This window comes from Marmota monax, unplaced genomic scaffold (genome assembly GCF_021218885.2).
Source record: "Marmota monax isolate L192 unplaced genomic scaffold, Marmota_monax_Labrador192_F-V1.1 WCK01_AAM20220418_F8-fsc00003, whole genome shotgun sequence".
Lineage (NCBI taxonomy): Eukaryota > Metazoa > Chordata > Mammalia > Rodentia > Sciuridae > Marmota > Marmota monax.
Window position 1 is genome coordinate 25,511,269 of NW_026694084.1, and position 17,173 is coordinate 25,528,441.

The 17,173-nt window shown below is 39.1% G+C and overlaps 1 protein-coding gene across 12 annotated transcripts in view; it reads right to left on the reverse strand.

The window, feature by feature from the left end:
* Enpp2 (ectonucleotide pyrophosphatase/phosphodiesterase 2) overlaps nucleotides 1-765 on the reverse strand; it is a 116,984-nt gene extending 116,219 nt beyond the window's left edge. For 4 of the 12 annotated variants that reach the window (XM_046464690.2, XM_046464687.1, XM_046464689.2 and 1 more), the window contains exon 1: nucleotides 596-764. In XM_046464690.2, the coding sequence (XP_046320646.1) occupies nucleotides 596-670 (75 nt within the window). In that variant the 5' untranslated portion in view covers nucleotides 671-764. Of the gene's footprint in view, nucleotides 1-595 lie in introns of all 12 variants that reach the window. The other 8 variants (XM_046464680.1, XM_046464684.2, XM_046464679.1 and 5 more) reach the window with 3 other exon arrangements.
* Between the last annotated feature and the right edge of the window lie 16,408 nt (nucleotides 766-17,173).

Genomic DNA, 17,173 nt, shown 5'->3' on the forward strand with positions numbered 1-17,173 from the left:
CTATTACTATTTTACACATAAGGAAATAGAAGCTGGGGGAAAAAAAAATGTGCCCAATCACCCAAGCAGAAGGTGAAATCTACTAGGTCCTCCTAATCGGAGTCCACTCCACATTCACTACAACAGCCATCTCCCTGGTGGGTGAACCCCTTGACATAATGATAATGCAACTCACAAACAACAGATAATTAATTTTTCATTATAAAATTATTAGAAATTATTTATACTGTAATAGTTGTTTTGGTCATTGATCTTTGAATACTTTGAATTTATTGACCTCATTTTTTTTACATTATTATTATCATCTGCATTTCTTCTCTTTGCCAGCTGTTGCAGGTATGTTATCAGAACCAGTCTGGATCCCCACACCTTTTTCTCCTCTTTTTCTGGGTCTTTCCAGATTTCCAAGTGGAAAATCACTAACCCAAAGAGAAAGGAACTATGGAACTGTGAAGGGAGCTCTAGACAGGCAGCTGGAATCACAGAACTTCAGGGTTATGAGGAGAGCTATGGCGGAGGCCTGTAGAGATGAAATGGCCCATCGCACCCCTCCCCCAGCCTTTTTCCCCTCCAGCTTACAGAAGGAGATACTCACTCTCAGTTTTGAAGGGCTTGAAGGAGTCAGCCAGGAGAAGAGGAAGAAGGACATCACCAGCCCAGACAACACCATCCACAAAAGCTGTTGTGGTGCCCCCAACAAACTGAAAAGAGTCAGGGCTGGCAGGAGCGTGTGGGAGCCTGCGTCCAGAGAAGATGGTGTGGGATTGGACTATGACCTCCCTCATGTGTCACTGGAGGAAATCTGGACTTCATCCTGCAGTGTCCAATGAGTTAATAGAACAAGCACTGGGTTATCAGTTCACAAGAAAAGGATGCAGAGGTCACATGGTATTCTTACAACATGGGAAAAAGAAAACATCAACATAGCTTGGAGGTTATGGGTATTAGCTTCACCAGAGAGATTCAGTTTCTTCTTTCTAACTACAAAATGTGAGCAATATATTTAACCCCACAAAGCCTCAGTTTTCTCATCAGTAAAATGGGGATTGTGATATATGCTGTGAAGATCAAATGAAATTATGTAAGTGAAACCCTAAGCTGTTCTTTGGGGATAGTCGTACTCAGTAAAATGTAGCTATCATTTGCTTTAAAGTGCTTTCATGTATGTAATGCCTCCAGTGGAGTAACAGGAACTTCCTTTTCTTTCATTTTTCTCACTCCCTTCTTCCCATCATACTTTTGGCTTCTGCCTCATTAGAAGTTGGTCCCTTCCTCTTCTCTTCCTCTTATCTTTGAATTCCTTCTTGACATTACTTTCTTTTTGTCCCAGTCTAGACTTAATATCAGTTTTAGTCTTTTTCTCCTTCCATCTCCGTTTGTTCATTTCCTTGTCTTACCACTGCCTGCCATTTTGATCTGTGAAAGCCCCACCCAGGGTGCTATCTGTGAGAACTAGGCCTCATCCCACCTCCATGTCCCCTGGTACTGCTGTGGCTGTGTGGTCTGCCTCTGCCCTGGGCCCTCAATACCTCTGTGATCCCTGCAAGTATGCCTTGTGATCCTTGCAAGCAAGGTCTCCCTGATTATGCAGAGCCACTCCCCCCACTCTTCAGGCTTCCCTTCAGCAAACAGCCCTTCCCGCAAACAAGAATACCAGAGAAGGGGAGGGATAGGGGAACTACTGGAGACTGAAGTGGAGCAAATCATATTCCAGGTTCCTATGGTTGTATCAAAATGAACCCCAATATTATGTATAGTTGTAAGGCACTTCTAAAAATATTTTTAAAAAGGAAGAACACAGTGGGTATCAGGAGGAGTCTCCACTTCCTTTTTCTGCACCAGAGGGACAAACCTCTACTCTTAACCCCCACATGGGAGGTGCTTCTTCTGTGTGCTATAGATTTCCTGTCTGGAATATTCTTTCTTCAAACACTCCCTTTCACTTTCTTCTCTACTGATTTCATTAGTTCCTTTATTCTGTGGATATTTATAAAACAACTCATATGCCACTCGGCATGCTTGGTTCTGGTCATACAGGGATTAATAAAATACCACAGCCTAGAAACACATTCATTATGTGCCCTCCACAATATTGAACATTGTTTTTTTTTAAATGTGGTCTAAATATGCCTGCTCCTTGCAATAACAACAAAACACACACACACACACACACACACACACAAACAGCCAAGAATATTCTTCCCATGGACGTCCAAGGCCAGTTCCTGCTCAAACTGTAGGTTTTAACTTACTGTCATCTCCTTGAAGAGACTTCGCCTGGCCAGTTAAGCGAGGTAGCTTCTTCCTGATAGTCTGTTAACCTTCACTGTTTCCTTTGTATCTTTTATCCCAGGTCAAAATGAGAGATTCCTTGGTCCACTTCCTTGTTTAAGTTCTATTGCTTCTACTAGTTGGAAACTTCATGATGCCTGGGACTCTCATCTTACTTGAGGTTGTATCTCCAGTATCTCCAGTACCCTGGTACGACTAGAAAGTTCTCTAAGAACATATGTTGATTGTATTCTTCAAAACACCAGGACCACTTTGCCTGTTTTTCTCCCCTCTTTCTTCAAGTCCATCATAAAACCTATGGATTTTTTTAAAATATATTTTTAGATGTTGATGGACCTTTATTTTATTCATTAATTTGTAGGCAGTGCTGAGCATTGAACCCAGTGCCTCACACTTGCTAAGCAAGTGCTCTTCCACTGAGGCATAACCCCAGTCCCATACTGATTTTTGATGTTGACAGCAATTAGAATCTCCAAAAATTCCTAATGCCCAAAGTACACTGAGACCAATTGTTTCTGGAGAAGATTTAGGTAATTCCAAAAGCCATGTTTGAGCAGCAATGACTTAACCTCCGCATGACACTGGTGACTCAATGAAGGAATAAATGAGTAGATAAATAATTCAAAGAACACAGTAATTAGCTCCTGCTTATCTTGCAAACCCCCAATGAGTTTTGCCTTTTCATTTCTCTAAGCTTTTACCTGCTGCTATCTCTACCAAAAACCCTCATACCCCATCTTGGCTACCTAAGGGGTTTCCTGCTGGACCCCCCAGTAAACTCTGGATTTGAGCTCAACAAAACCTCCTCTGGCCTCTTCTCTGCTTGCACACAACATGCTGTGAGAGCATCCTGGCTGCTTCGCACTGCTGTGTCATGATTTTCTTGACCCGGAGCTCTCTTCTCACTGTATCCCATGTGTAAGCAACTGCTTAGCCAGAAAAGGTATTCCAAAGATGCTGTGGAATTAATTAATGAGTTAATGGACCAACACACTGAATGAATTTTTAAAGAGATGCTCTACTTTTTTTTTTTTTAGTTTTTCGTTTGTTTTAACAGCTTTATTGAAATGTAGTCATGCGACATATAATTACTAATTTACATTGTATAACTCAATGTTTTTAGTAGATCCAAAGAGCTATATAACCATCACATAATCAATTTTAGAACATTTCATCACTCCAAAAAAGAAGCCCCATACCCATTAATCATACATCCTCCCAGCCTCCCAGCCCTAAGTAATCACCAGTAGAGACAGAATTATGTCTCCATAGGGGCTGAGATTGTGGCTTAGCGGTGGAGCGCTTGCCTAGCATGGGTGGGACCCGGGTTTGATCCACATAAAAAATAATAAAGGCATTGTGTTATGTCCATCTACACCAAAAAATAAATATTAAAAAAGGATTATGTCTCTATAGATTTGCCTATTGTAGTTATTTCCTACAAATGGAATTATCCAATGCCTGATCTTTTGTGATTCGCATCTACTTCCACATGTGAAGATCCATCCATTTTGCCATGAACATGCATTTCATATAGAGTGTATGTGACAGAATACAGCTTCTGGTAGAGATCTGGGAGGAAAAATCAAGGCAGTAGTTTTTAGACAGTGTTATTACACAGAAGCCTGATGAATTATCCAAATTCCTGAGCTCCAAAGGTAAGGGGGAGAGGGGAGAAAGAAACTCAGCTATACCTGATACCACAGAAGAACAGGAAACAGGGTGTGGAGGCCAGCATGGTTCAGCTCTGCCTCACCAGCCCTGTTCCAGCGAAAGCCTTTTGGGCAGGACCACCTGAATCATCAGGACACCACATTGAGGGAAAACTTCCTGGGTCTAGCTTTACCATACATTAGCTATAACTCTTCATGTCCCATGTCCTCAAATCCAAAATGGAGATAAGAAAAATTCCTACCTTATAGGCATAGCATCATAGAATTGTTGCAAGAATTATACATATAAGTGCACAGCAGAGTACCTGGGATGCTGTAAATGTTTCAAGTATGTTTATGTTTTTTCTTGTTTTTGCTTAACCCTGGCTCTTTGTATATCGACCTTCTAAGCAAAATTTAATATAAAAAAGGAATCCTGGTCCTTTAAAAAAAATGCAAACCATTATCTTGGGAAAACTTCACGCACCATACAGATATCCACTGCTGGATGGTCAATGAGTCTCCTCTCCCTTTCTATTAACGATGCCTCTTTGGCTTCAGCTAAATCTTACTAAATCTGACAAATATTCAGCTGATTTAGTTGAAGCCAGAGAGCAATTATTAATAGAAAGTGAGAGGAGAGGTGTGTTAGGTCCATTTTTAGCACAAAGTTGATGGAAAGAACCTAGTTGTCTCCACCAACTATTCATCAGCACCACTAGCAGGCAGAGTATGTCGGCTTCATGGACCTTTGGTCTTATCCTTTCACCTGCTCTCCTCTCCTACAATTTCTTTATTTTCCTTTTACTACTCTGAGGTGTCAGACCTGCATATGGCACCTTCTGCTAAGCCTTTCTGGGCATCTCTTAAAGACAACTGGAATCAGACATTGGGCGGCTAGCCTTCAGTAGGCAATTCAATGCTTGGACAAGACCATCCATCTGTACTGAGGCAGGTGGCCAGAGGATACATACACTGATTTTGCCACCATCTTGTTGGACAATTACCCTGCAAGACCCCAAAGAGCTGCCCTTGAAAGCAAGCGTCTATCTTGAGTTAGGGAAGAAATCACAGACCTTCTGGTTTCCACAGCTTTGAAGGATCTTTCCTGCACGTCTGGCAAACCTTTGTTCAGTTTCAGCTCTGCTGTTCCTCTTGCCTTTCTCTCTCCTGTGATTCACCAAACTAGGATAGCACTGAGCATAGTCTCCAGTTACCACCCATGTGGTGTATGACCATCTCTGCTGTTGCACTGTGAATGACTGTACAATAGGCACTTTTTCATTTATTTTTATGTCTCCCCTTTGATCCCTAGGACAATGCATGCTCGTTCTTCTATTTGACAGCTATCCATGGAGAGCCTCTGTGTGTGCCGACACTTCAAAAAGCAAATAGAAACATGACATTGCAATTCTGAAATGAATTTTGAGAGGAGGAAATGAGGCCCAAGAAGGGAGTTTCTTGTTAAGTGTCCCAAAGAACCAGTAGGGAAAACTTCAGTGATTAACCTTGTGGTAACCTTTTATGGTAAGAATTTATCCTTTGGTTAAAATAATAGATTGATTTAAACTCCACTAGAAAACTAGAGACAATCTGAATGATTATTTTGTTGGTTATTGGTTTTCCCAGCTCAAATACTAACCTAAATAAGAGGTTAAAGATATCCACACAGACCAATGCAAATTTACAGTGTGGCTAATTCCACTATTGTCTTACTCTCTGTGTTTCTTACACCCCCACTCTGTTGGCTCATGTCTCACGCCCACCAGGCCAGGCCCACCAAGGGCCTGTGAAAATTTAACCTGGTAGGATTGCACAACTTTGAGAGTTTGAATTGCTTTTGGGGGGTAATGAATGAGATTCTTCAATAGCCCTGTGAAAATGTTTCTAGTAGGAGGAAAAATGGAACAAATTGCCACAATCTGTTCCTCGTCAGGCTTGGGTGAGGTTATTATACAACTAAAGGAGGCTGAGACACTCATCCAGGCCATCCTGGGGACTCATGGCATCTTGTTCTGTGTCCTTCTTATTTGTTGTGGAATTTCTATTGTTTAGGATCTACTTCCCTTTTGGAGAAGATAAATGTGTTTTTAACTTGATTGTCAGATGGTTTCCTAGGTATCTGCATATGTCCAAACTTTTTTAAAGTATTGATTATATCTCAATAAAGCTTTTATAAAAAAATAAAAACCTATTTCCTCACTGAGTCAAATCATGGTCCATCAAATCCACTGTTGTGTCTTGCACCCAGGCAAGTTTTGGTAAGGAAGAACAAGACTAATTTCTACCATGTTCCTTGAAGGCTGCTGCTGAATCTCCTTTAACTAGTCATGATGGCTGTAATGCCAACGAATGTCACTACTTTAGATGAAACCACCATCATCTCTCCTCTAGACCACTGAGCATATCTCCTAACTACCTTCCTTCACTTCAATTCAAAGTGGTCTAGCAAAGTTTCCATGCTGCAGTCTGAAAAATCTAAAATTCTAATCTGACTGCTTAATTCCTCTGCTTAATGCCCTGCAAGATTTCCCATTGACCTGAGGACAAAGCACCAACTCCTCCATACAGGTTAGCAGTCACCTGGTCAAGGTTGCTGTGTATAGATAGGGGCCTCCAGCTAAGGGTAGAGTGAGGCTGGAACCCAGTCCATGTTCCACATGCCAAGCCATGAGCCCAAGCCTAAGACCCAGGGAGGGCTAGAGGTGCCTCTGAAAAGGCCTGTCACCTCCTGCTAGCCACCCACCTCCTGCTTCTATCCTAACTTCAGCATCATAATCCTACTATATTAGCCCACAGAACTCTGCTTTCTCTTCCCTCTGACCCTCTGCCTACATTCCCCTCTGCTTGAACTTCTTTTCCTTCCTGTTTGTTTTTAAATTAATTTTATTATTTTTTTAAGTGCAAGACAACAGTGGTCCTTCCTGTTTTCAGCTAGGTAAATCACATTCTTCTACCTGCTCTCCACTTAAGCATCACCCTTCCTGAGTCTCTTGGACTGGGTTGGGTGCCCCCAAAGTACGTTCCCAAAGCACAGTGTGGTTTTCATAATGGAGCACTCATCCTAGTGTCTTATAATTGCCTATTATCTGTCTCCCCTTGAAAACAGGACTGCCCTACGTTACTTTGTAATCTCTTTGTCTAGATATTCAATAGATACCTGCTGATCAAAGAAGCGAATGAGTAAATGGATGGATACGTAAATATGTTAAGAACTTGGAACTCATGTTTCTTATTACCTACTCCCTGTTTTTATCTTAAGTGGTTTTTTATCTGCCTTCACAGAATGCACTTGAAGAGGTAAAGTTCTAGGAATTAGTAATTTATCTTAGTTCTTCCAAAACCACAGTCTTTTAGATTTTATAGACTAAAAATGCCAGATTTCTTTCCTTTGAGTCTTCGTGTTTCCAAATGAAGAGATGCTGGTCTCTCTCAGGTGTCTTTGCTCACGGTGGGAGGCCATGGCTGTCTTGTTGAGAAGTTTAGTATTCAGCCTGTGGTAAAGAGTCCATGGAGAATGTTAACAAGCGAGTGACATGTTCAAAATTGCATTTTGTGTAATCTCTCTGGTACTATAAGGAATATGAGAACTTGGGACCAGAGAAATCAGAGAGAAGACCAATGGTCCAGGAAAGAAATGATGAAAGCCTGGGGCAAAGAAGGGATTATGGCAAGGCAGATGGAGATGCAGAATCAAGAGACATTCAGGAGGTCAAAATACCTCTGACTTGATTCAACATGGATGGAGATTACTGGAGGGAAAGAAATCAGGGATGATTCCAGAGTTTCTAGTTTCAGCAAGTAGGTCCCTGGTGGTACCATCATCTGAGCTCAGGGCTGTGGAGGAGGCAGTGGGTTTGCTTTAAGATGTATTCAGCACAAGAAATAAAGGTACTAAACACATCTATTAACCCAGCTTCCATATGCCTTACACAAAGAAGGTGCTCAAAATGTTTCTTGAATCAAAGGTGCAATGCATCCTAATTAGAGGATTTTTCAATATCTCCAATTTACACTGTCAGTGGTGTATCTTTTGTAAGATTCCATCCAATCCATCCAACCATACTGCTCTAATATAATATAATATTTATCCATATGACAAGCTAAGAAATTTCAACCCCCTGGAAAGTATGACTAAGAAATTTTACAGCAATAATAATTTTCACCAAGTGGTTGAAGGAATGGGGAAAAGGGATAGTTATTATAACAGCCACAAATTGGTTCAGACCTACATTTGGCTTCCAATTTCGCTACAAATTTCGGAGAAGCCATAAAAGATTCAAGTGAAATCTGGTTGGTTGATTAGAAACATGTGAAGGAACCCCAAACAGGCACGTGTTTCACATTCCCACTTCCAAGTTCGCCAAGAATTAATCATCATCTGCCCTGTGATATTCCAGAAAACAGAATCACCCCAGCTGGCCCTTGGAAGGAGAGGGCCTGGGTCAGCAGAATGCCTAACACATCCAGGATGTCCTGGGCAGGAAGTTAACAAATCCTATACAAAATGGAGGTGCCATACTCAACTTGCTCCATTGTCCCTTCCCAACTGTTACCATTGCCCCGCATGCCCCACCCTTGGCCTTCTCCATACTCACCTCTGTATCAGAAGAGGAGAAGTTTTGGGGAGTAGCCTCTCCTATGAAAGCACTGTTGCCTCATCCTGAACCTCCCTCCCTCCCTGTCCAGAACACAAATTCCAGAACAGAACAAGCACACACTTTGGAGCCAGAAAATCCCAAACTTGAAACCAAACTCCACCATTTACTTTGAAGAATTCACTTTAACCCCTTTGAGCCTGAGTTTTCCTCACTTATCAACAAGGGAAGGCCTACTTTGAAAGGGTGTTATGAAGACTGAATTCAATAAGTTCTGTGCAATACATGCATGCATATGATGCTAACAAAAGCATTTGGACCTTTTTTTTTTTTTTTGCCCTCTCCCTTCTGATGAGGCAAGCTGGAGCACAATTGTCACAAACACAGGACCCCATCAAGGAAACACCCAGGGAATGTTCACAGCATATGCACTATGGAGACCTGAATTGGATCTAGTCCTCCTTTGACTAAGACTGAGCAAGGGGACAACAAATCCGGCCTGTCTCTGGTTATAGTGCTATGAGAACAAGGAAGTGGGGTAATTTGAATTAGTCAGGTCAGACCTCATAGATGAGGCCACATTTTAATTTGGACTTAATGGATGAGTAACATTTTCTGGGACATTTCACACATAAGGGGTGGATAAATAAAGACATTGAGACCATGGTGTGCTCAAGAAACCGATTATGTTCGGCTGGAGGTGAGGTTAAGCAGGAGAGGTGCTGAGAAGTAAGACTTTACTCAATGACTTTATCAAGAGCTTACCATGCTGAGGCAGAGACTCTTGATTTAATACTATAAATAATGCAAGCTTATTAAAGAGATTTGAGAATTTCTCCTTTGAATTTTATTGTATTTTTCCTAGCATTTTCTATCTGCATTATGAAAATCATACAGATGGTAATATATATATATATATATATATATATATATATATATATATATTTGAACAGTACAAAAGGATGCAATAATTTTTAAAATCTCTTTTTTCCAACCATGAGTCTACTGCTCAGAAATAACTAGTGTGAAGTCTTTATTCTCTTCTTGCAAAAATGTTCTATGTTTAAATGCTCTTGTAAGACTTTCTGTGAATGAATAAATAGCCCCTTTACTGCACTTTCTTCTTTTTCCCTTTATAATGTCTAATGAAATCTTTCCATTTCAGCATATATAATTTCGCCTCATTATTTTAACTAGCTAGATGGTATTTCACACATTACATTGTTGCATCATCTTGTGTTTTACTAGTCCCTGGTGACAGATTTTTAGACTGTTCCCAATTGTTTATTATTAAAACTTGGCAAGTATCTGAGAGTATCCCTGTAGAAAAAACTACTCAGCACAGAATTGCTGGAAGAAAGGGTATGTGCTTTTAAACTCTGAAAGCTATTTTCAACTTTCCCATTAAAAAAGTACCTATTTATACTCCAGTCTCTAGAGGATGACTATATTTGTTTCCACATACCCTTTATATCATTCTGCTATCAAACTTTTAAATTTTGGCCAATCTGATAAGTGAACATTATTTCCTTGTTTAAACTTGCATCTCTTTAACTGAATAAAGATGAGCTGGTACTCATCTGTTTACCAACCATTTTTATTGTTTTCTTTTAGAGCAGCATTTTTTAATGTTCATTGCCAACTTTTCTATTTGTTTGTGCTTTTTAATGATTTATAAGAGCTCTTTATATATTTAGAAAATGGGCAAATGGACCACTGTTTTGTTTATGCTTTCTGAGCTCTATCCAAAACTTAGAAAAGTCTTTACCACTCCAATATTATTTTAAAATTCACTCATATTTTCCTTTTCACATTTTTATTACTTCCTATTTCATGTTTACGTTTTTGACATATTGAGAATTTGTTTTGCTATAGGGTATGTTATACAGGCTTCATGATTCATCCGTTTTCTTTTAAAAGATGACTTTAGGGCTGGCGATATAGCTCAGTTGGTAGAGAACTTGCCTCACATGCACAAGGCCCTGGGTTCAATCCCTAGCACCAATAAATAAATAAATAATAAAAGATGGTTTTATTCCCAGGTAAATTTATTGATACTTCCTTTATCTTTGATGTCTGGTCTGCCTTTATCTTCTCTGAAATCCCCCTTTACAGAGAACTGTTTGATGGAAGAGCAAGGAGATCTACCTGAGACACAATGGAATCTCATATGTCAAAAGTGCTTTGTGTGTGTGTGTGTGTGTGTGCGCTATGTTAATCAGTTGACTCTATATGATTTCACACACCCTCTGATAGGGTATGTGATCACTCTGAGAATTCCTGTAAAGTGGGCATTTTGCAGGTTTCTCTTTGCCCTTCCTTTCCCATGGTGCGCCATGGGAAACAAGGATGTGGATGTTCACCTAGTCTGTTGCTATTTGGGGCACAATTGGCTCCTATGATTTTCTGCCTCCTTTTGGAGTCCTCTATTAAAAAAAAATGGACTTACTGTCAATGTCTTCCTCCAATTAGATCCAAATTTTACTATGTTTATTAAATATTCTTTAGAGTTTGGGGAGGGTAGTTTCTTTCTTTCTTTCTTTCTTTCCTTCCTCCTTTCTTTCTTCTTCCTTCCTTTCTTTCTTTCTTTCTTTTCAGTTTTGGAAGATAGACTAGGAGTAGAAATGGCTTTAAACTGTTTTCAACCAGAATTTTTCCATTTAAGATAGTTAAACAGGGGAAACTATATTGATTGTGATTTTGAAAGAAGGACTGGGGGAAAAAAAAAACGGAGGTGGAAAAATCAATAGGAAGCCAGTGTGGACATCAAAAATAGAACAGAGGTGAAACGAATCTAGTGGAAATAATAATAGGGAGGAAGAAAAGTCTGCAGGCCAAACTGACAGAATTTTGTGAATTATTTAAAAAAAACTTAGTTCAAGAGAAAAAAAAAGAGGTGACTTGCTAGATAGTCCTAAATTAATTGAGGCAAGAAATATAGCAGAGGGAACGAGTTAACTTTAATATGTTTTGGTGCCTGTAATATTCAGAGGACACTATCAAGTGGACTGTTGGAAATATTGAACTGAGATTCAGGAAAGAGCCGAGGCAATGAGTATAAATGTAAGTCACTATTAGATTGAAAGTTGTGGTATCTGGACCCATGACATAGATTAATTTGCCAAGACTGCAGTATAAAGTAAGATGAGGGTGGAGACAGAACCCAAAGAACGCCAGTCTAAAGGGCTGGTGGGGGAAGTGGAACCCACAAAGTTAGAACTGTAAAGGTGGGAAGGAGACACTGAGGCAGAGACATCATGGAAAAACATGAGGGAGAGTGTAGCAAGAAAGGAGTCGGCAAGTTCAATGGGCAATAAAACAAGCACTGAACATCATCCTCTGAATTTGGCAATTGACCAGACAACTTTGGTAAAAAAGGAAGCAGAGCAAAGGAGATCTAATACATACCTGGCAACACATTAGCATTGGCCTATCATTTCCACTTTTTCTGCATAAAAATCCCCCAGAAGAGGAATCAGTGGCTACCAGATATTAACTAATCCTCTGAGGATCATTCAGAGGCTCAGGGAAGCTGTTGAATTTATATACAGGCCTGCCCCATTTTCAAAGCGCTATCTTATTTCCACTACCTTATCTTTCAAGTAAGATGATATTGAATTAACTAATGTCTTTAGCCTCGAAAACGTAATATACTTTCATATCACAGTTTCCTAAGTTACTCCTAGTAGAAAAAGTTTGCTTGATTGCTTTTACAAATTCTGATAGCCAAGACAATCACTAGGACTGGTGGCAAAATGTGGGCTAATCTGCCTTCCTCCTGCAAACTAGCCCAACTGCATTGGCTTCATTCCTGGCAACGAAGTGCGCAATAGATGGTGACTAAATCAACAGCACCACAAAATTAGTGGCAAAAGGATAACAATAATAAACAAGGCAAATCCCGTATGTTTTCCCTGCTTTTTTTTTTGGGGGGGGGGGACGCGGTACTGGGGAGTGAACCCAGGGGCACTTAACCATTGAGCCATATTCCCAACCATTTTTACTTTTTATTTGGGAACAGGGTCTCACTAAATTGATTAGGGCCTCACTAAATTGCTGAGGCTGGCTTTGAACTTGGGATCCTCCTGTGTTAGCTTCCTGAGTCACTGGGATTACAGGCATGCACTACCCTTCCCAGATCCCTTCATGTTTCTTTTTTTTTTTTTCTTTTTCATAGGATATCTTTTTTTTTAAAATTCTAATTTGTTATATATGAAAGCAGAATGCATACAACTCATATTACACTTATAGAGCACAATTTTTCATATCTCTGGTTGTATACAAAGTATATTCACACCATTCATGTCTTCATACATTACTTAGGGTTCCTGAATGTTTCTTTAATAGAAATTTTTCCCTAATTGATTGTTCATCTCCAACTATGTTGGAGAGAGATGAATATACACAAACTTTCTTGGCCTGGAAATGACACTCTCACCTCTTGTATTCCCTTTTCACGTTTCTGTCTCTCTCACAAGACACCAGCGTCTTCTTTGCTCAATGCAGTGCACACTATAAAGGAGGTGCTCAACAAATGTTTCTTCTTCTGAGCTGTTTCCTCTCCATCCCCAGGCTGAAGACAGTGCTGGTGGTTCTGTAACCAACTTGCCTTCCTTAAGAGAGAAACTAAAAAACACATCAACATCAGAGTACATGATTAGTCTCAACTTCATTACTCAACTGTTTCAAAACATATCAACTGATGATATTGGCTGAAGGAAGTATCAGTAATTTTATAGTCTTCCTGAGTAGGGGGGAAAGATAAGTTGTATGAACAAGTTTATAATGGGAAAATAAATAAAGATTCTAGAATTCCCCCTTATCATTTCTATCCAGAGAAATTCGCCCCCAAACAGAGAATACTATGAGAAGTGAGATTTTCAATAGGGCCATAGGACCAGGATTTGTGTACTATATATAATATTCATAGCAATTGATTTTCAAACCAACTTAACTAGAAGAAAAGAAAAACTCCTTGCCTTGGCACTGTGGTGACTGTACTTGGTAAGACTGTCTCCTATAGCTAATTGGATAATACATCTTTTAGTGGAAATGTTTTAAGGTACACATTTTCTCAATAGGGAATTTAACCATGTACCATAATTTTCTGCATACTTATACATTTTCCAGGGACTGTGGCTTAATTCTTTAAATAATCCTATATGTCAAGGATCTTAACCTAAGTAACACATTTGAAGTCATTGGAAAAGCCAGGGTATAACCAGATCTGTTTATTATAGAATCTGTTATCTTAATTATAAGACTAAAGACTGGTGACCCTCCTTTTAATTAAAAAATACATTTTAATAACAACAGATCCCTTGATATTTAGATGGTCCTATAGCCCCCCAGAAAAAAAAACAGCCTTTCTTGCAGTTAGTTAAGGTCATGACTAGGTTTTGACTAATGTGATAGAGGCAGATGTGATATATGCAATTTCTGAAATTTATTCTAAAGGAAAGAAGCATACCAGTCTTCATCAAATCCTCCTTCCTACTGGCTAGAGTTTACATGTAACTGCCATAGTTCCTATAGTCATTTTGGTATGGAAACTGTTTTTGTCCATTCTGTGTTGCTATAACAGCATACCTGAGACTGGGTAATATGGTTTTTTAAAAAAGAAATTTATTTCTCATAGTTCTGGAGTCCAGGAAACCTAATACACCAAGATGCAGGCTTCTGTTGGGGGTCTTCTTCCTGTGTCATAACATGGGCAAGAACATCACATGAGGAGAGTACAAGAATATCATCTCAAGTCCCTCTTCCTTTTCATATAGTCACTAATCTAATCACGGGGCCCCACCCTCATGACATCATTTAATTCTTTTTACCTGCAAAGGTAATTAATTTTCAAATACCATCAACATGTGAATTTGGGGATTAAGTTTCCATCACATGAGGACTTGGGAGACAAATCCAAACCATAGCAGAATAGGGAATTGCAATAGGGAAGAAAGTGTCTGGGCCACGTGCACCATGGAGTACTAGCTACTGCCCACGGACATCTTGAACCTGGGGATATCATTCCTATTTGCTTAAGCAACTGTGTTTATTTCTTGTTACCCACAGTTGGGTCTAATTCCAACCCATACAGGAACCTTATGGTATCTCATGTATTACGATATACTAACATTGAATGCGAGTTTACTGTTAAAAGTTAGTATTGGAAGTGCTAAGTCCTAATGATAACAATGACTTAGATACAGGCTTTCTTCAAGGAGGTTTTAATCTAGAAGAGGAGAGGAGGTAAACCAATGGGACCACAATAAAGGGATTACCTGGTATGTGAGTAGAATATTTCTACACACCATTTATTTTTAGGTATGTTTTGAAATTTTTAAATTTGGTTTCATACATGGACAAGGGAGAAGGCGCTGTGAAAGTCTTAATTTGGGGGGAATGTTTCAGTTTCTGACCTTCCTGGGCCTCAAGTCTTTAATTACAGTTAATGAATTATGAGGGTTGGACTCCATGGCCTTCAAGGTCTCATGTAGCACAAATGTTCCCTGACTATGTGGCTGGAAGCCCAAAACAGGGATTTAGGGAATCTTGGAAGATGTACAATGGACTGAATGTTTATATCCTCCCAAATTCACATGTTGAAACCTTACTCCCCAGTGTTATGGTATTTGGAGATTACCTTTGGGAGGTAATTACGTCATGAAGATGGGCCCTTTATGATGAGGTTAGTGCCTTTATAAGAAGAGATAGGAGAAAAGGAGAGACCTTGTTCTCTCTCTCTCTCTCTCTCTCTCTCTCTCTCTCTCTCTCCTTTTTGCCAAAAATGGCTATCTCATACCAAAGAGATAGCCATTTGCAAAACCAGGAAGGATGTCTTCACAAGAACTCAACCATGTTGGCACCCTGTTCTCAGATTTCCTATGTCCAGAACTTTAAGAAATATATTTCTGTTGTTTTAGCCCCCAATTTATGGTATTTTTGTTATAACAGAATTAATTAAGATATGGGCTGGGGTCCTAGCTCAGTGGTAGAGTGCTTGCCTAGCACACGGAAGACCCTGGGTTCGATCCTCAGCACCACATAAAAATAAATAAAATAATAGGTAATAATAAATAATAAATAAAATAAAAGGTATTCTGTCCATCTACAACTAAAAATAAATATTAAAAAAAGAATTAATTAAGGTAGGTTGAATTTGGTTCTTCCACTAATTCACATGATGATCTTGAAATAGATATGCAAATCTGCTAACCCATAAAACAAGGCTGGTGAATAGTATAAGATGCCTTATACTATGTCAGAGAGTTCATTTATTCTATGAATACCTTTTGAAAAATTATTCTTTCCTGATGGAAAACAATCAAGTTAGTATTTTAAAATGTATGGTTGTAGCATTTAAAATAACTCTAACCTAGTATTCCCCACATAAACCAGGGATTATTTTTTAATTACCACCCTGTGATAATACCAAAATTGGAAGAGAAATGGAATTTTACATTATCTTTTATCATTTTACATGGGCTTATACAGATCACAGCTGAGGTCAGAAATGAAAATGTTCTCTATGGAAAAAGTCATGTAGGTCCATGTGGATGACCATGACCAACAATCTTAATGTCCTGTTATTCCCCTTGATCCCAAATCAGTTTCCTTTTATCCAGGTCCAAGCAATTCATCTATGTCCATTAGAAAAAAATCATTCAGCATCATCCATCCCCTTTTTAATACCCTTCAAATCCTCCCTTACAATAAATCTTAGCCTAAGGCCAGCAAAGTATTGTGTTTTTTCCTTTTAGAGCTTGTACAATGTGTACACATTTCCAGAGCAAGACATTCTACGTCAACTCCAGGCTGTAACTAAGGACTTAGTAAACAAAACAGTTAGGGGTAGTTAACATAGCTTAGTGCCAAAAAATTGAAAAGTCACTATCTTCATCAAACAACAAAATCCTGAGTGAATGGAAAATTTTATTGCTTTTTTTTTTTTAAATTTTGGGGGTAATTTTCAATTTGTCAGAAGAACATCAGTTTATTTACCTATTAGAACTAGAAAAAAACAACTTGAGTAAAATAAATATACCAATCTCCTCTTCCTAAATTGAGGCTCAAATTTTGAAACTTTGCATTATGGACTGAATTTGTTCCCCAAAAGCTCATATGTTGGATTTCTAACTCCCAGTATCTCAGAATGTGACCATATTTAAAATAAGGTAAAATGAGGTCACATTAGGTGGGCCCTAATCCAAGATGACTGATGTCCTTATAAGAAAGAACACAGATACCACACTGAGAAAGTGTTTGTGAGGAAGGAAGAAGAAAATCCTCTATAAACCAAAGAGACAAAGGCCTCAGAAAAAAACAACACTGTGGATATCTTGATGTCAGAGTTCTAGCTTTAAGAATGGTGGAAAAATAAACTGCTATTGTTTAAGCCACCCAGTCTGTGATACTTTGTTATTGCAGCTCTAGCAAACTTATACAGGTTGCATATTCTGTGTCAGATTGACACAAATGGTGAGTCTCTGAGAGTTTATCCCAGTGCCTTGGACATCATAAGCACCACAAATGAAAAGATAATTTTGTAATGGAATCATAACTCACCTAGACTTCTAGAGCTTAAATTGTTTTGAAGTGATAAATAACCAGCCCATTTTTCTTTAAGCCTCTCTC